Genomic DNA, 20214 nt, shown 5'->3' on the forward strand with positions numbered 1-20214 from the left:
TTGTTTACTGTGCCAATAAAGGCTTGATTGAGTTGTTGTTTGCACTGGGATGACATGTCTGTACCTGGATTGCGGTGCTGTGGTTGGCAGGGAAAGCAAAGATTCACTTTCGCTCTCTGATTTAATTTGCTCCTAGAACTGTAGATGTTATCATCACAATAGCAAGTACTTAGATATTTCAGCGCCCTCTGGTGACCAAGCAGCAAATGGATGTGGCCTCTTGTGTCCTCATAGCCCTCAGTTTAATTGCAGACTATATGAAGGCAAACAGCAACAGTTTCAGCTTCCTAGTTTCTAGCAATGTTATAAGCAGAAAGTTTTTGCTTTGCTTTGTAATAGCTGATCGGCTAGTACAGAGGTCCCAAATATAGTACTTGTTGGCACTGTCAGGCCTGGGGAGGACGGGGACAAGATTGTGAGGCCAGCAAGGTGGAATGAACCCATAGCTGCCTCAGCCTAAGGCCTGGTGGAACATCTGCATCTCACAGGCCCTGCAGAACTGATTAAGAACCCGCAGGGCCCTGATGTTCGATGATCAGGAGTTCCACCAGGCCAGGGACAGACCCCCAATGGCCCTGGCTTTGGTTGACGCCTGCCCGATGTCCTTGGGGGCCAGAAACCACCAGAAGGTTACTACCAGAGTAGCAAAGTGCCCTCCATAAGCCATATAGGAAGACGTGGTCCCAAAGGTACAAAAGTCCCACAGCACTCAAGGCCTTAAAGGTTAACACCAAAACCTTGAAGATGATCCAGAATTCAACTGGTAGCCAGGGATGGAGCAAGAGACTGAAAATGGAGTTCGTGTTTTATATAAAGGCTGACTTTCTTGATGGTCTAACTCTAACATGAATTAACAGGCTATGAACTGACTGTCAGATTTTCAGTTTAAAGCTTTGTATTTGGTGATACACAACACTCTGCTAGCAAAAAGTGATGCATGTTGAATGAATGGGACTTCTGCTCACAGATGCAGAGCAGGTTGTTTGAAAGTCTCTCTTCTCTCTTTCTTTCTACAAGGTCTTTACCCACCAAGAGCGAAGCTTGTGATTCAGAGACATTTGTCAGCGCTCAGTGACAATGAGCAAGCTGACATCTTTGAGCGTGTCCAGGTAATAAATGGAATTGGTTGACATTCTTTGCTTGGGAAATGAAAACAGAATCAAGTTACTAGATCGAAGACTGCAAGACTCAAAAGCATTCTATTGCCCTGTCTGCCCCCATTCTGTGAGAGATCATTCGGTTTCACAGTCATTCGTAATTGCCTGCTATGTTGGTTCTTAACTTGTGTTATAATAACCCAGAGATGATAAAAGTGTATACGTAGTCTATTGTCACTTAAAAATCTAACTGAGCTGAATTGGAAATGTCACAGTTTATGAATGAATCTGATGACTTTCTCTCTTGGCAGAAAATGAAGCCTGTTAGTGACCAGGAGGAAAATGAGCTTGTGATCTTACACCTGCGACAGTTGTGTGAAACAAAACAAAAGACGCATGTGCACATTGGCGAGGCACCAGTGGTAAAACCTTTATTTTTTTAAAAAAAGTTTTTTTTATTAAATTTGTATTCCGCCTTCCCTGACTGAAGTCGTGCTCAAGGTGAAGTACAAATAACATTTTATTAATACATAAAGTCCACTATTCATACATATCATTGAAAACTCAAGATGGCAAGAGCAGTACAAGCTATGGGAAGCTACCCGGCTCAGCTGTAATTTAAGAATTGTCCGAATATGGGAGTAGTCTCAAGAGGGGTAATACAGAGTGACAAGACGCAAACTGATGGTTCACTATTGTAGGAAGCCTGGCAAAGGACATTGGGACATACAAGTGGCCTCAACCAAAGTCTCGGTGGAACACCTCTGTCTTACAGGCCCTGGTGTCAGCTGACAGAGAGTTCCATCATGCTGGAGCCAGGGCAGAGGAGACCCTGGTTCTGGTCAAGACCAATCACATGTTCCTGGGGTCAGGGACCACCCGAGTGTTCTCCACAGGCAATAAGTTTCTGCAACCCCTCTCTCCAGCTGGCCATCCATCAACAGAACATCAGCATACTGGTAACAGCTCAGCCCAAAGCTCCAAACAAGCTGTGCTAGGAGCTGCAAGTAGATATTAAACAACACTGGAAAGAGGGTAGTTCTTTGCAGCATACCACCACCAAATCCCTCCAGGATGTCCCCACCCATGTGTCACCTGCTGGTCCTGGAGAAACGAGGCCAACCATTTTAAGGCTGTACTCTAAATTCCAGCATCAGCGAGGTGGTGAGCCAAAAGATTGTAATCAACCATGTCAAGTTCTCTTCTACCATTAAATAATGCTGGAAGACACATTGGAGTGATGGGGTATGTGGTGCGGGGCACGCAGAATCCATTACTTTAACATCGGCACATTGCAATTCAAGCCTGCTTAATGCCTAGATCAGGGGTCTGCAACCTGTGGCTCTCCAAATGTTTATGGACTACAAATCCCATCAGCCTCAATTTGCCATGCTGGCAGGGACTGATGGGAATTGTAGTCCATGAACATCTGGAGAGCCACAGGTTGCAGACCCCTGGCCTAGATGTTTCCTTAGCCCTGACCTGAAAGGCTTGATATTGTCATCTCAGAAGCCCACCAGGCAAGTCAGAGGTTGCTACACAAAGGCAGGCAATGGCAAACTACTTCTGAACATTTCATGCCTTTAAAATCTATGAGGTCACCATCATGTGACTTGATGGCACTGTCTTCCATTATGGGGCAGGCTTTTGAGAGAACATTGCTCAGATTGAAGTGAACAACCACTCATTTGTTGCTACTGGTAGAGATCTTTCCGCTACAGTTTACAGTGTCAGCTGAGTTGTCCTTTTATATTGAAATCAACACGTTTCTGTGTTCATTCACCCTGGAAAAGAATGAATTTAATACTTAATGGGTTGAATAGAAACCATTTCTTTATATGTAATTTCAGAGCCTTGGGCTATTTTATGTTATAAGAATATTTAATTGCTGTTCTGTTTTTTTCAATATTTTAATGGGTAATAGTATAACTCCCCTTTGATTGCAAGATGCTGGAGGCACCTGTTGAGAATCTAGAATCCGAAATGTTGCACCATAAAATGCAAAAAGCTATTAAAATTTCAAAACAAAAAAAAAACAGTGAAAGCAAGTTTGAGTTTCAAATCACACATATTCCCCACGCCAAGTGACAGTTTCTGCAGCCTCCACTACTTATGTCAAGAGAATAAGTGGACCTCCATTGGGACCGAGTTTCACAATTGCAAGGCATTCACAGAGATCACAGGTGGGTTCTGCAGAGCACATGTGTAATGAGTTGTAGTTGTAAGAAATGGACCCATTTTCCTTTTCCCCATTCGCAATTTGAGCCCACAAAAACAATTTGGGTTATTTTCGTGCTTTCACGTGAAAACGCTTTTCTTTTTTAGAATTTTTGTTTAGAACACGTCCATAGCTGCAAAGGCATACAGAAATGAACCCCCTCAGGCATGCCAATTGCCCCACAATCTGATTGGCTGCACCTGCATAGCTTTGTATGTTCAACCCACCAAATTTTTAACGGGGGGCGGGCGACTTTCCTGCAATGGTCAGGCAATAATGACCATGTTGCTATAGATCCTTGGTGGTGAACCTTTGGCACTCCAGATGTTATGGACTACAATTCCCATCAGCCCCTTCCAGCATGGCCAATTGGCCATGCTGGCAGGGGCTGATGGAAATTGTAGTCCATAACATCTGGAGTGCCAAAGGTTCACCACCACTGCTATAGATCTATGAGTGAAATGTCGATCATACATACTGCCACAGAGAAAAAACATGCTTGGCGGACTTGTGAAATGGCTGGTGCTGATAGAATCAACCTACAACATTCTGGGCGAACTCTACAGAATGGCAGGCGGGCAGATTCTCCCTGAAATGGCAGAGGGCAGTGGAAGCAAAAGTGAAAGGGTGGCTGGGAGTAAAATAAAGTGAGTCCTGCTTGCTGTGTTCGCATGAGAATGGCTTCAATCCGGGATTTTGCAAAAAGATTGCAGGTTTAGCAATTTTTGTAAAACCCAGGTGAAAAGAAACATGAAGAAGAAGAAGAGTTGGATTTATATCCCCCCTTTTTCTCCTGTAAGGAGACTCAAGTGGGCTTACAAACTCCTTTCTTTTCCCCCCTCACAACAAACACCCTGTGAGGTAGGTGGGGCTGAGAGAGCTCCGAAGAACTGTGACTAGCCCAAGGTCACCCAGCTGGCTGAATTTCCCAGATAAGCCTCCACAGCTCAAGTGGCAGAGCGTGGAATCAAACCCAGTTCCTCCAGATTAGAGTACATCGCTTTTAACCATTACACCACTGCTGCTCCTGAGTTGACAGGCCTGAGTTGTTTTGGGGAAGAGACCTGTATGAAGTTCTTCCCTCAAATGCTACATATAATGTCCTGAAGGCATTATATTTGTACCGTGCGGAGTACGCCATAGTACTCTTCATTCAGGGAGCTACTTCTGGGAGAACGGGATTGTGCAACAGACCCCAGTAAACTAGGCGTTCAGTTGTTGAAATGTTCCTGGGAAGGACTGTGGCTCAGTGGCAGATCATTTACTTTACGTGCAGAAGGTCCCAAGTTCAGTCCCCAGCATTTCCAGTTAACAGGACGAATCAGTAGGTGATGGGGGCGGGGGGGGGAACCAACTTTGAGATACTGGTGAGCTGTTGTTAGTCTGAGTAGCCAGCACTGATCTTGATGAACCAATGATCTGATTCAATATAAGTCTGCTTCATGTGTATTAAGTTTCTATGTTTGCTTGGAACATGAAATGTGAAACATTTATCCAGCTCTGTGACAGAGTAGCAGCCTGCTAAAGGTCATCCTGTGAGTCCAAATTTTAAACCATGAACTTCTCGCTCCGGCTTAGTCTTTTAGCAGCTGAACTGTATTAGTTCCCTGTGAACCGTATTAAACCCCGGCCTTTATTTTTTTTTCCCCTGTACAATTTAGAGTAGACAGGGAAACTAGCCTAGCAAAGATTTAGGCATGACATTTTAGGGCACTTCCGCACATGCAGAATAATGCACTTTCAATCCATTTTCACAATTGTTTGGAAGTGGATTTTGCTGTTTTGCACAGTAAAATCCAGCTGCAAGATGCATTGAAAGTAGAGTGAAAGTGCATTATTCTGCATGTGCGGAAGTGCCCAAGTCTCTCAAAAAGGAGACTGAGAAGCATACCCCACTTACTTGCTTTGTTAGTACTGTGAATGTGGGTTATGTTCGGTGTTGGGTGTTGGGTGTCTTCAGTTGGCTATATTGATCAATGTGAGTGTGCATTCTTGCTTTTGCTTTAGCAGAGTACCTGCAACAACTCAGTCACCGAGACTGCAGCGAGTGGCGGCAGGTTCAAACTTGATGTTCTGAAAAACAAGGCCAAGAAATCTTTGACTAGTTCTCTGGAAAACATTTTCTCAAGGGTAAGATTAGTGAGCCTCATGTTTTTAAAGATATAATTGACAATAATATTGTCATCTCCTATTAGATCTTTCATTAGCTTCTTATTTGCCGGTTAAATAGGAGGAGCTGGCACCTGTTTTTTGGCCTCGGGCCTTCCTAAATCCATCACACAAACCGAAATTGCAGTTGAGCGATAGAGTATGCAAATTAATCTCAAAATTGCCTTGCATGCAACAGCTACTACTAGAATTAGAACTAATTTGTGTTGACAAAACAGTGTGGTTTGTACATTTTATTATATCATTTGCCGAGGGATTTTCTCCCTCAGCCTGATCCCCCTCCGCACAGCAGTCTCCCGGAAACTCCGGACTTTTTCTCTCCCTTGGCAGGAAGGGGAGAGTGAGGGAAACACCTGCTCCCCATTTTAAACCACTTTATTTATAAAACAAACCAAGGAACAAAATCAAGATTCCCATATCTATACGTGTGTTTAACAGTTCTGAGCCTTTATGGAAAGCAAATAGCTCGACTGCAGTTTTGTGCCAGGGATTGGGGATTGTTTTTTAGTTGAATAAATATAACCTGCATTCAACCTCAGATCTCATAAATGCAGTATCTGTCTCTTGCTGTTGGCACATGCCTAGCTAAAATTCTTGGTATTTGAAAAATGTAGTACGAATGGTAAGCACATTTTGGCCATCTAAAGGAAGCATCGATTAATGCCTACTGTAAAATCCAGAGTCTTTTATGAATTGTTGTTTGGTGCGCTGAGAAAGACTTCATTTCATGAGCAGATTGAAAAAAGACCATAAATAAAGTACATATAGAATAAATTAATACTCAGCTTGAAAAGCTCACCTTTGTCTAAAAGATAAAACATAAATAAATAAAAATAATTGGGCTCCTTTGTTCTCAGTTGTGTGAAAATAAGGAATACTCTAAATCAGTGATAGTGAACCTTTTCGAGACCGAGTGCCCAAATTGCAACCCAAACCCACTTATTTATCACAAAGTGCCAACACGGCAATTTAATCTGAATACTGAGGTTTTAGTTTAGAAAAAATGGTTGGCTCAGAGGCATGCGTTACTTGGGAGTAAGCTTGGTGGTAGTCGGTGGCTTTGCTTTGGAGCAACTGTGCAACTCTTCCAATGGGTGAATCATGACCCCAGGAGGGTTTACTCAGAAGCAAGCCCCATTGCCAGCAACTGAGCTTACTCCCAGGTAAAGGATTGCGCTTCAGTTCTTCTCATGAAAATCAGTGGGGTTTAACAGCGCTTAAGAGGGTTACCTACACTTCTTCCCCAAAACTAGGTCTTAGGTTTAATGCTAATAATCGAGCCCAGCGGCCCAGGCCAGCCTAGATGTGTGGGGGCACTCTGTGCGCATGTCCACAGAGCGGGCTCTGAGTTCCACCTCTGGCACCCGTGCCATAGGTTCGCCACCACTGCTCTAAATGTTTCTTCTTTTAGTCATGATATTCTTTTTCTGCATTGAAAATCATCTCATTTTTTTCTTCCCTGATGTCCCCCTGACATTATGTGATATATACCAAAGGTGATATATATCCACCGCTAAAGGTTAAAGATGTGTGCCCTGGAGCACTGTAGATAGATTCTCTATCTTTAACAGTATGAAATGAATGTAGGAGGAATTTGTAAAAAAAAAAAGAAAGAAAGAAAGAAAGAAAGAAAGAAAGAAAGAAAGAAAGAAAGAAAGAAAGAAAGAAAGAAAGAAAGAAAGAAAGAAAGAAAGAAAGAAAGAAAGAAGTTGCATTTTTCAAGTGAAGTAAACATGGAAAATGATCTGGTCATTTGGAAAATGTTCTAATGGACCCAAGGAAAGATCCCACACAAGTGGGTGTGTTTGAACGGATCCAGAACACACACACTGTGAATGGATAAAGGACCAATATTTATCCCCCCAAATAGGTCCTGGGGCAGTATGAATTAAGCTGGCAGGAAAGTCAAAGCCAAAGAATTGATTGCTTTTCCAGGATCCCAACAATAAGATTGGAGAGGCTTGATGAGTCATCTGGGCCCAAGAGAATGCCTGGGCTATTCTCCTGGGTACTGATTGATAGCCGGGATGGGTACAGATAGAATAACTAATGGTCTGCTCAGAGTGCTGATTAAATCACCTCAGGGTGACTCAGTGGAGATTAGCTAGCCAGCCAGCCAGCCAGGCACAGTTTAGGGCCAGGGGAAAAGTTCAGCTGCCAACTGCCTTCGTGCCCGTACACAAGGTGGATCCCAAAATGATCTGAGAAGCATCCATTTTGTGTGGAGCAGTTGTCTTGCTCTTAGGGCCTTTATGACGCCCCTTCATGGAAGTAGGGGTCCAGCTGCTTACAACCTGGTGTTGCATAAGTCAGCAAAGAGAAGAATTAAGTTCTAGTTTTCCCCCCAAGAGACATGCAGTGCAAGACATCACTCCACCCATTCACACACACTCATAACAACAAACATGCAGTTGCAAAGGATTGTTATAGTGCAATGATGCCTCAGTATCCAACTACATGTATACAAACCCCTGGTTTCACTTCCTGTTAACTTAAACAGAGTTTTTTCTTTCTTGTTGTGAGCAGCAGAAAATGGACTTATTTTTTCCTTCTCTCTTGTAATGTTCTATAGGGAGCTAACAGGATGCGTGGCCGTTTAGGGAGCATGGACAGTTTTGAGAGATGCAGCAACCTCTCCTCTGACAAAGTAAGTACTTAGTTTTAAGATGATAATTTCAGAGGGTTGATCTACAGTAGAACATCTGGAAATGTCTCTAGTAATACTCTGGAAACCAACAAGATGTTCAGGGTGTGAGCATTCACGACCGATAGTTCCGTTCTTCAGTTACGAAGTCTTTGACTTGAAAGAAAACCAGATTCCTAATCTAGTTTCTAATTAATTAAATACCCTGCCCTTTCCCATCCAAAGACGGGTTCAATATATACATACAAAAATAGACATCTAATTATGAAACAATAAAATCCATTTATTTATAATATTTTCTTGAGTTGATAATATCTGCTTGGGTTGATCATCCCAGAAGGAGGAATCTGAAATCATGAAGCCCACCCAACCCAACTAGACCATATAGCAATAATAAACAATAATAGACAAGGGAGAATGAAAGGGAAAGGTAATGTAACTATTGCTGCCTCAATGAGTGGAGTGCTGGAACAACTCCAGCTTACAAGTGCTGCAGAATTGAACAAAGTCGTGCAGGGCCTGAATCTCAGTTGATAAGAGTCCCACCAGGCCAGAGCAAAAACTAAAAAAGCTCTGGCACTAGTTGAGGACAGCTGGATGCTTTGAAGGCCAGGGACCAGCAGCAAATGACTTCCAGAAAAGTCCAACACTCTCCAGGTTTTATATTGAGAGAGATGGTCCTGGAGATATGACAGTTCCAGACTGTTGAAGGAATTGAAGGTTAAGGTTAGATCCTTGAACTTCATCAGTTACTCAAATGGTAACCATTGCAGCTGGCGAAGTACAGTTGAATATGTGATCTCAACAGTGTTCCTGTAAGAACCCTCACCACTGCATTCTGGACCAGCTGAAGTTTCCAGAGCGATCTCAATGGTAGTCCTACATAGAGAGAGTTGCAGTGTTAAACCTGGAGGTGACTGCCTCATGAATCACAGTGGGTCAGTACAGGACTGGCAGGGCACCAACTGCTTAGCCTGGCAGAAGTGGCAAAACTCTGCTCTAGCTACATCTGTGATCTGGGCCTCCATAGAAAGGGAGGCATCCAGAAATCACTCCCAGGCTTTTGATGGTAAGTGTAGTTACCAATTCCAGCTGGGATCCTGCCAAGCCACAGGACCGCCATCTTTGATGGGTTGAGTTTCAATTGGCTCAGTTTCAATCACTCCACCATGATCCTCAGGCACCTGGCCAGGTCATCAAGGATGGAGTCCAGCCCTCCTCCCACCACCAGATACAGCTGGATATCATCCGTATATTGATGGCAATCCAGCCCTTCGCTCTGGACCAACTCGGTGTTGGGTTGCATGTAGATGTTAAATAACTTTGGGGAGAGGATTACCCCTGAGTAGATGTTAAATAACTTTGAGGAGAGAATCACCCTTGAGGGACTCCATTCACTAGCACAGTGGTTCTCAACCTGGGAGTCGGGACCCCTTTGGGGGGGTCAAACGACCCTTTCACAGGGGTCGCCTAAGACTCTCTGCATCAGTGTTCTCCATCTGTAAAATGGATAAATGTTAGGGTTGGGGGTCACCACAACATAAGGAACTGTATTAAAGGGTCACGGCATTAGGAAGGTTGAGAACCACTGCGCTAGCAGATACCATGTGATGCCCCCTCTCCCCCAATGCTATCCTCTGGCCCTGATCCTAGAGAAATGAGACCAGTCACTGCAAGACTGTTCCACGTATACCAGAAACGGCGAGGCAGTGGGTCAAAAGAACATGATAAACCATGTCAGACACTGCTGTGAGATCTGATATTAACATCAGCCCTGACCAGCCTTCGTCCCATGAGCAAGTCAGAAACCAGACTGGGGCAGGTCTAGAAGAAAATCATGCAATGCAAGATCTTATTCTTACTTCTACTCTTCTTGTTAGTATTGTTTAAAATGACAAGTCTGCTATAATGCTATATTAGCTGTTGTTATGTGAAACACTAAATAATGACTTCTATTCATACTTAGAAAGAGCCATCTGCCTGGCAGAGCTGCCAAGAGACAGGTTTCTTTGGTGCCCTTCACTCACACCAGCCACACCCCACCTAGATATCATATGAAATTCACTTGCGTCATGTGACTGCCTGGCTCCACAGGGCCCCAGATTGGCCGGAGCTCAGAACGTTGTTCTCTGCTCTCTTCTGTTGCCTGGTAACCTGTGTCAAGCAAGAATAATTGCTAGACAACTCAGACAGGCAAGGCTGTGTGAATTGGAAGAAAGTTTCTCTCCTGTTCTTTTCAAGACATATAGGCAGGTGGACTGAGGAGCATTGTTCTGTGAATGAGTAACAGACAAGGCTCACCAGAAAAGACAAGAACGCTAGGAAAAGTTGAAGGTAGTGGAAAAAGAGGATGACCCAACATGAAATGGATTGACTCAATCAAGGAAGTCGTGGCCCTCAGTTTGCAAGACCCGAGCAAGGCTGTTCACAAGAAGACGTTTTGGAGGAAAATGATTCACTATAAGTCAAAAGCAGCTTGATGGCACTTAACACACAAAACTGTTTTGTAGTCTTGTCTCCAAGACTTCTTGTATTCCGTATTGTTAGTTTGTTTTTTTTAATGTGCCCACAAACACTTATTTTATATGCTTTTGTTAACAGAGGATCCAGGATCATTTTTAGCTGACTTCTTATTTTCCCAGAGTTTTATAGGAAAGTGTCTCTGAGAGAAACACACTGGAAAACTTCCGTGGTTTGTTGGTGTAAAGTAACTTCCCCTCAGAACAAAGAGGTAGAAGGAAAATGAATACATGTGCCAAATGCCTGTTTTTTGAGGAATAATGATTTAATTGATTGTCCGTTATTGTTAGATTGCCTGTGTTGTACATGAAAGCAGTTTGCTGCCCAATTTCTCTCTGTTTCTTGATTTCTTGTTTGTAAATAGCTGCTCTGTACTGTGTACCCCCTCTAGATTTAAATATGATATTTGCAGTTATCTTTTCGCTACTGTTAATGTCTTTGTTTAATAATAGATACCTTTTCCAGGATGCTGCTTTGACAGCACAGGAAATCTGTGCCTGATATGTCGAGGAAATGAGTAAAGAAACTCATTTTACTGGCGGCTGGGCCCATAGCTTTATTTTCCTCTTTTCCTCCCTTTTCTCTGAAGGCATGCAACACTCTAGATACAAAATCCGGTAACTCCAGGATGTTTTGAATGCTGTTTAGTTTCTTTGCGATATTTTCTGTTCGAGGAGATGGCATTTTCAGGACTTTGATTCAGTCTGGTCCTGTGCTCATGAGAATCAGTGCCAAAATCTTGGATCTCCTTCGCTGAGGAGGAAAAAGAGGCTTCGGCTTTGTTTTGTTTGTTTAGCTGCAGGAATCGCTGTGCGGTCTTCTGAGGCACAAAGAGAAGATAACCTCACTCCTATCTGACTTTTTTTTAGGACTGCTCCTCGGGAGAATCTCCTCCCTCGACTCCCCCGGGTTCGCCGATATCCTCAGTTGGGCAGCCATTTCCTGAAGAGGATTCTGATTCCCCTCAGTTCAGAAGACGGGCACACACGTTCAGCCACCCGCCATCCAGCGCAAAGAAGAAGATCTCTTTCCAAGACGGGAGATCCCAAAGCGTCAAGTCTCCTCTCCTGAGACAGAACTCTGTGGAACAGAGCAGGTGAGTGGAACGTGAGCTAATTCACTTCCTGACAGACAGCTAGGTGAGCTCTGGGTGTATTTCTCTCCTCCTTTCAGCTTTTCCTTGGAAATACCTTATCATATGAGTCTGAAAAGCAAGTGTCCTATTGGAATAATTGGAAAATATTAGTGGGCCACCAAGTTAGACATAGAATAGAATTACAGCATGTTTTATTCAAGAGGAAGCTTTTCTGAGTTTAGTGGGGACTTATCTTAACTACCTGTTTATAAGGCAAAGCCTGATGGCATTTTCACTCTTATAGATAGACCTCTGGTCAGTATTTTTTTTAAAGTCAGTGTTTTTAACTACTATGAGAGAGAGACTGTCCTGTAAGTCATGTAAACTGAGAAAAAAAGTCCCCAGAGATCTAAATATATAATAGTCTGCACATATATTTGAAAGCAGTTCCAGCTTACTGCTATAGGTGTTGTTTAAACAGAGAAAGAATTGGCTTGGCCTGCTGGAAAGTTTTGCTGAGCAAGCCGAGTTGAAATGAATGGGAAGAAAAAAGAATGGACCTTTGGAATTCTGGGTTCTTACCTCTTTAAGAATTTAAAGAGATATATTGCTTTGTATACAGGGCGAGATAACTGGTTTTCATGTAGAGCTGTCTAGTGCTAGATTATATGTTGGTGTGGGCTTGAATCTGATTATGTGTGTCTTGCAGTAGTGGTCTGTTTTTCTTTCGGTGGCTCAATAATTTTGTGATGAGAATACACTGATTCCTCTTCTGTAGTAGATTGAATTGCAGTCTTTGAAACCAGGTTACCTGTGGCCATTATCTGGCTCTACCGATAGGGAGAGACACTTTATCACACAATGGTTCTTGCTCTTTAAAGTCCAGAATCTTCTTCCTTGTATATGGGTTTTCAGGGGAGAGAGCAGAAATTTCCTTTAGCATGCTATAAAGGTGGCGATACATATTTGGGGAGCAATAATCCATCATCCTGTTGCATTCACTTTATCAAGGTATAAACCTCACACCTACTGAAGAAATAGTGTTATCAAATCTTACAAAGGGCAGTGTGATGACTCAGATTCCAAACATTCCCAGCATGGTCTTCTTAAATACTTAGTGAAAAATAGTTCTAAACTCACTGGAAATGAATGCAGTGCAACTATATCGAAATAAAAGTCATAGGCTGTGGGTGTGCAAGTAAACAATACACAGTGAAACACAATCTTACAAAATCTTACAAACATAGGGCAAAAGCTCCCACAGCAACTTATGAGACAAGGTAGTATCACAAAGGGTGTGTACAATAAATCCAGTTTTCTCTGTCAATATATAGTCAATATTTGGTGAAACAGATAATAAAGAAAGTACAGTGAGGTAAACTGGATTCCCCAAAGGGTGCAAATAGTCAAACTACCTCCTTCAGTCACTTTCTATATGATTACAAAGAATCAGAACGAGTCAACCGGTGTAATAAATCCTGTTTCGCAGGGAAACAAGCCCGTTCTTCAGCTTTCAGACATGTGGCCTTTATTTTGCTGCTGCCTCAGTTGTTAGGAATGGTGAGGAATGGATATCACATAGTATTGCAGGCAAATGTACATCAGGTATGTAATTGGCTATCTTATAAACATATAAATAAATACCTGCCACATGGGGAGTAATAGTTTAAGTTACTGAGGCAAATAATGGGAGCCGGTTAGAATGAGCTACCGTATATACTCGTGTATAAGTCGACCCGCATATAAGTCGAGGCACTTAATTTTACCACAAAAAACTGGGAAAACTTATTGACTCGCATATAAGTCGAGGGTGGGAAATGCAGCAGCTGCTGAGTAGCAATTTCTTAAAAAAATAAAAAATATATAGATGTAAACCAATAAAAATTACATCCAATTGTGAGGGGCATCAATTGTGGGTTGAATGTTTTTTTTGAATATTTTATTTCAAAGAGAAGAACAGTAAAGCTGTGGCTTCTGTAAGAAGTGGAAAAGAGGGGTCAACAAAGGAGACAATATGGTCTCCAACAGTAACTTTAAAAGTACAAAAACCTTAGCTCCATCCCAGCAAAACTTCTCAGAAGCTAAAACTTACAGGAATTAAAAAATCACTTCAAAGAGCTGGATTCCTCATCATCATCTGTGGCGTATGTCCAAATGATAAGCCCAACTTAGATTTTAAGAGGGATATTATCCAGAAAGTCTCTGGAAAAATTCTACTATTAAGCTTCCATTAGTGTAAACAATGGGGATGGGGCACCCTTTTGCACAGGATCAATAACTTTGGATTCCCTGACCCAAATTTCACCAAACCTGGCTGAATTTAGCCCTCATAACGAGAGACTCTCCTGATGAGACCAGCCAGGTTTGGTGAAGTTAACAATTCAGAGGAGTCCAAAGATATGGACCACCTCAAAAGGGTAGCCTCTATCTACGAATAGCTCCCTAATTGAGAAACAAATGGGGAGATGGGAGACACCTCCTTTGGGGGTCCCATAACTTTTGGACCCCTCCCTGAACCAAACATGATGTGCACAAACTTGGCTGAGTATCATCAGGAGTGTCTTCTGAGTGGTACCCTGGGGAATTTGGGTTGCCAAGCTAATTATAAAACTGCGCCCAAGCCCTCTTTGGCCGTCATAGAAGTAAAAACACACAAAATTTTTAATGACCCGCATATAAGTCGAGGGGAGCTTTTTCAGCATTAAAAATGTGCTGAAAAATTCGACTTATACATGAGTATATACGGTATATTGAAGTATCTTCAGTATAGCCATAGCCAAGAAAGAAAGGAATCTCTCTTGGGGTCAGAGATGTTAGCACTGATTGGAATGGTGGTTGTTCAACTTGGCTGCAAGGAGGGCTTGTAGAGTTACTATCACTTGAGATCTTGGCTGTCTACATTTTGTTTTGAACGAGCTGGGATATTTCCACTTATTGACACTTTGTGACTCCTTTCCACACATGTAGTAGTTGCATCAAAGTCCATCCCAAAAAATTCAAAAGAGACTGAAAAATTGTAGTCTGCTCCCTTCAATACTTATGTCCAAAAGGGCTTAGGTTGCCATTTCCTTTCTGGGTTGGCAGTATTCAACTATTGTTGAAGGCTTGAAAATGAAAAGTGAATCACTCCCGGGACTGATAAGCCCCACCCACAATACAATACTATCAATCACATTTTTGCATAACAAGTTCCACACAAACACTTACTGATTGGCTCCCCACCCTGGAACATGGACAATATATACCCCAAACATTTCCTTCCCTCTGGACACAGTGTGTAACAGACTTCCCTCTGTGATACACCTCTGAAGATGCCAGCCACAGATGCAGGCAAAACGTTAGGAACAAGATCCACCAGACCATGGCCACACAGCCCGGAAAACCCACCAGAACCAGTGTTCAACTGGTTTGCTACAGATAATTGATTTTGTATGTCAGTTGAGGCATGAATGAGCAACCTCATAAGCATGTTATTTTGCTCATGAATGGGGAATTCTCCACACACAAAAAGAGCAAGTAGATCCTCTTCAAAACCATCATGCTTTACAGCAGTGGTTCTCAACCTGTGGGTCACGATCCCTTTAGGGGTCGAATGACCCTTTCACAGGGGTCGCCTAAGACTCTCTGCATCAGTGTTCTCCATCCGTAAAATGGATAAATGTTACTGTTGGGGGTCACCGCAACATGAGGAACTGTATTAAAGGGTCATGGCATTAGGAAGGTTGAGAACCACTGCTTTACAGTCTCCTTGAAGGAGGAAGGATTGTTTAGCTAACTCCTTACAGCCAGGTGCAAACCCTGGAGCAGCTGGGGATGGGGCTGCTGCTGTGATGCCGCACCACCTCCAGAGGGCTTCCAGGTGGCACAGGAAGGCAACAAAAAGCTGAAAAACCCCAGCCGCCTGAAATCACTTCATAGGGCTTAACAGAGTTACACTACTAAAAGGGTGGCGTAAGTCCGTTGACTGTCCCGCTGGTGCTCCCAGGGCCAAAGTCTGGTGGAAGCTGACCAGCATTGGCTCAGCCTTTGGGAACATCTCCAGCTGCATCAGCCTCCATGGTAGTCTGGTACAGCTGTGGAAGTGGTGGTCGCAAATGGGTTGGGTGCCGTGGAGTTCTGTGGCACTTGCCCACCTCCCTGTTTGCACTCTTGGCTGGCGTAAGTACCACTTACACGAACGTGTCATTTCTACATGATGAGGTTGCTTCAGCTCTGTTGAACATCAGAAGAATTCTGCTGGATTAGATCAATCTGTCTAGTCCAGCATGTTGTCCCACAAAGTGGCCAGAGTCCTGAACCACGAGCCTCTTGCCATTTTGTGCCCACATCTGGATTGGGCTGTCCCTGTGGACGAGACCAATTTCTTACTCCCTTCAGAGGGGGTATGAAGATCTATAAGTGTGGGATTATCTCCAGGATGTTGATGGGGCGACTTGTCCGCTCTATTTAATAACATATCCCTGAGGTGTCATATTGTTCTCCCATAATTACTAATTCCTGCTGCCTCAGTACAAAGAAGGGAAAGTGTATGTTTTTACTGGTTTGGTTAGTCATTTCAGTAGAGGAATATCATGGCTTGTTAAAAAACAAAATGTACCCAGCCCAGTGTGCAACTGGTGGTAACTCCAGAAGCCTGGGTGGCTACCCCTCCTTACTGCCAAGTTGCATATCAATCCATCCTGCCATCCTACCTCAGTTGCCCGACTGGGGCCCTTCCCCTTCAGCTAGGATTGTATTGGAAGACACACGTCCAGGATAGAGAGGCAAGGAGCTCAAGACATCCACATTCATTGTCTGTCTGGTTTTTCCATCAGTATAATTCATTTCTACAGGATGGAGATGGTACAATTCTGTTGTACATCAGAAGAGCTCTGCTGGATTAGATCAATCCATCTTGTCCCACAGAGCAATCAAAATGTTACTATGGAGGGCCAAAAGTCCCTCGTATCACTGGTATTCAGAGGTTTCTTCCAGTGAGCATGACATTTCTCTTTAGTCACCATAACTAGTAGTCACTGATAGACCTATCTTCCATAAATCTGTGTGGCTGTTAGGGTGATCTTTTACCAGTTTTATTCCCTTCTATAACCTTGCTTTGGGGCACTTTTTTTTCATGTTACTAAGGAAAGAAGGGGGGATCAGACTATTGTCTGTCATCATGGTGACTTGTGGACAGATTTAGTGTCTTGAGTTCTGTTTGTTTTGCAATGTAATCATTAAAACAGGAAGCTTGAAATGTCAGCTGTGGTTTAGACTTGCTGGCAGAATTTCTCACTACTTACCACAGAAGTAGTGATGCTTAGGCAGTATAGTTTCCACTTAAATAGTAAATGTCCAGCAGCTCGGTCATTCGTTGTTCTTTTCATGTGCTTGTATAGATTCCAAACAATCAACCTAGAAGTGTTCAGAAACAGAGGCAAACATAAGTTAAATGTAATTTACAGTCTTTTAGTTCCAAGTATATCTATCGTTGAAAACGTTTAACCTACCTCGAGAAGCTTTCTGGAGAGTATTAATGCGATTTTTGTGAGATTTTAAAGGTGCCATCTAACACTTTCTACTGGTAGCAATGTGTAAATGTTCTCTTTCGGTATAGAAAAATTCTGTTCTCCATCAATGGAGCTTCATCATCCAGTGTGATTAGATCATGGCTTGCATCTGTGTCAGAATAATAAAAACGTAACATTTTTAGGAATCTTCGATAGCCTAGGGAGAGAGATGTTATCACCACATTGTCTTTGTTGAGAGTAACGAAATTATGGAGAATCTCACACCATTGCCCTTTGTCAAATTGAATAATGTATTATTAACCCTCTTGTACACAGTTTTGGTGATTAGCACCTATTACCATACAGGCCAGGATTGAATTGAAATATGGTGAGTATGGGTGACTTCCTAGGAACTCTTGGGGGAGAAAAAATATTGTATTAAGCACTTATTTGCTGCCCTTTCTTTTATTGCCTGCTGTCAGGCCGACCGTTGCCCGACGCACTCGCAGTGAGAGTGAATCATCCGCTCTATCCAGCCTCCCTTCTTCCTTCTCTGCCCCGTCTTTCCTGAAAAGCTTTTACCCGAGCTCAGGAAAGCCACCTCCGCCATCTGAAAATGAACTTCCCAAGAGGTGAGAGCTCTGGCTATCTGCCTGCCCTGCCCTGCTGCGCTTCCCACAAAGCCGGCTTGCGATAGTGAAATACTCGAGAAGCTCTGAGCCGAGCATTCGGTGGCAATGCTTGTTGAGAGTTTCGGTGCAGAGAGCCTTTGCTTAATTGTGCACTGTTTTATTGTCCTAACCCAACCCCGCCCCCCAAATCAGCATTGCCAAATCCAATTAGGAAAGCTTTCATTACTTTATCCTCTAAAAAATGGGATTTTAAAAAAATCTTCAATATGATCTTCTATATGTGTATCTACTGTGCTTCATTTTTAGGACTGAGAAATTCTTGTTCGCTTTCTTGGCACTGGGCAAGTAACATGTGTCTGTTTCCCCTGTATAAAATGGAAATAATGTTGATTTACCCCACAGAGTTGTTTTAAAGATGGTTGAGAGTTATCACGGAGCACTTGGCAAGTGAAAACTTCCCAGTCTTCCACCCGCTGGGAAGTTATCAGCTTCTCAAGTTCATGTTCTAACAAAATTTAAGCAATATTGTTCAGGGGCTGAATGATAGGCTGTAACAGCTGGCAATGTTGATGGTTTTAGTGAGCATTTCACTGCTAATTAACTTCTTTGTAATGTGTGTGTTGTGTTAAGGCTCTATGACAGTGACTAACATTGGCATGATACATTTTAAAATTGCTTTGAACATAATTTTTCCTTCATCCAGCCTTGTGCTAATGCCTGGTATCACTGGGGCCGGTTGTCAAGGGTGGTTGATAAATCCATGCTGAGGGCTTCCTTGGCCAACCTGATATTTATATTTCCCAAAACTGTAAAGTATGTATTGTGATAAGTATAGTTTGTTTATTCTTTATTATACTCCATAAGTATAGTTTGTTTATTCTTTATTTATTTTTGGATTTCTAGGCCGCCCATTCCCCAAAGGGCTCAGTTATTTTTGACCCACATCCTTCCCTCTTTGAGTACATCAGTTCAAAACTAGAGATCCCCCCATCTTCTAATATGTGTAGATCCCTCATTTCTTCTAGCATGGGACTGAGAGATGTGTGAGGCCAAGCCATCCGATTTGACAACTCTTTCCTCCACTTATCTGGACCTGACCCACCAACCCTAGTGAGGGAGGGGGAGGGGAGGGAGGGGTGGCATGCAAGGGAGGGGAGGGAGGGGGCCTGGCATCTGGACCTGGCCCACCCACCTTAGGGGAGGGAGGGGGAGGGAATGGAGGGGTGGCTGAAAGGGAGGGGAGGGGGTGAGGGGTGGCCTGCAAGGGACGGGAGGGAGGGGACCCAGCACCTGGACCTGGCCCATCTACCCTAGGGGAGGGAGGAGAGGGAGGCGCATGCAGGGGAGGGGAGGGAGGGGTACATGAGTACATCAGTCCAAAACTAGAGATGCCCCCCCCATCTTCTAATATGTGTAGATCCCTCATTTCTTCTAGCATGGGGCAGAAAGCATGTATGTGTGCTTTCACAGTTGGTCAAGCACTTTTGTAGTCTCACAATGCACGCATGGCAGTAGCATCTTTCTCTTCCAGTGGCATAAGTAAGTTTTGATTTCCTTTGTCACAATCTGTATTTGAATGGTTTGTGAACTACAAAGGTGGTTGTATGTGTTGTGCTTCTCATACTTTTATAGTCTCCCCTTAATAGGATTTTTAAAAATTAAATGATAGCAACATACTCTAAATGGAGGTGTATGGATGATACTCAACTGCCGTTCTGACATCATTTAGGATGACTGTGGTCTTTTGGAGTTTTGTTCTCTGTCACTCTGGCTCGTTGGTAGGCTGGTCAGCTGGTGCCTGGCCCACAAAGTTCAAAACCGTGGTTGTTCACATTCAGAGAGAGCTATTTTGCTTGGAGAATTTGTAGTAGAGATAAACCAGCCTCTAAGAAGCTAACATTGGGGTTACGTGACTGAAATGATCACTGGGAGAGGACTGACTTATATAGGAGGCAATACAAGGCACAGAGACCAGAAAAAGATCAGACATGGATTGGTTAGGACAATGTACTCGTAATGTTTTGGTTGTTTGAAATGATACTTTGAAGGATCAATTGATGGTTATATCTGATATGTCCGAAATCTGGAAATCATGTGTTGTGTGACATCTCAACCTGTCTTTTCGCTCACTATTTCAAAAGGAGAGTCTACCAGGTGTTAAGATCTTGGGGAATTATCTGTGGTCATATAGGTATCTAATGAAGAGCTGATATGGTATAGTGGGTAGTGTATTGAACTAGGACTTGGCTTTATATTCCTATGTGGCCATGATGCAGACTGGGTGATTCTCTCCCAGCCCAACCTGCCTCAAGGAATTGCTGTAAGGATAAAATGGAAGATGGGAGAAATTTGTATGCTGCTTTTAGGAAA

General features: G+C 43.1%; 1 protein-coding gene across 3 annotated transcripts in view; it reads left to right on the forward strand.

Moving 5' to 3' along the window:
• The window catches only part of TBC1D4 (TBC1 domain family member 4), a 120108-nt gene that overhangs the window by 64839 nt on the left and 35055 nt on the right, over positions 1–20214 (forward strand). For 2 of the 3 annotated variants that reach the window (XM_048493012.1, XM_048493013.1), the window contains exons 6-11: positions 1018–1109; positions 1409–1519; positions 5323–5445; positions 8057–8131; positions 11518–11744; positions 17695–17844. In XM_048493012.1, coding sequence (XP_048348969.1) covers positions 1018–1109; positions 1409–1519; positions 5323–5445; positions 8057–8131; positions 11518–11744; positions 17695–17844 — 778 coding nt within the window. The remainder of the gene's footprint in view (positions 1–1017; positions 1110–1408; positions 1520–5322; positions 5446–8056; positions 8132–11517; positions 11745–17694; positions 17845–20214) is intronic. The other variant, XM_048493015.1, reaches the window with a different exon arrangement.

This window comes from Sphaerodactylus townsendi, linkage group LG04, assembly GCF_021028975.2.
Source record: "Sphaerodactylus townsendi isolate TG3544 linkage group LG04, MPM_Stown_v2.3, whole genome shotgun sequence".
Classification (NCBI taxonomy): domain Eukaryota; kingdom Metazoa; phylum Chordata; class Lepidosauria; order Squamata; family Sphaerodactylidae; genus Sphaerodactylus; species Sphaerodactylus townsendi.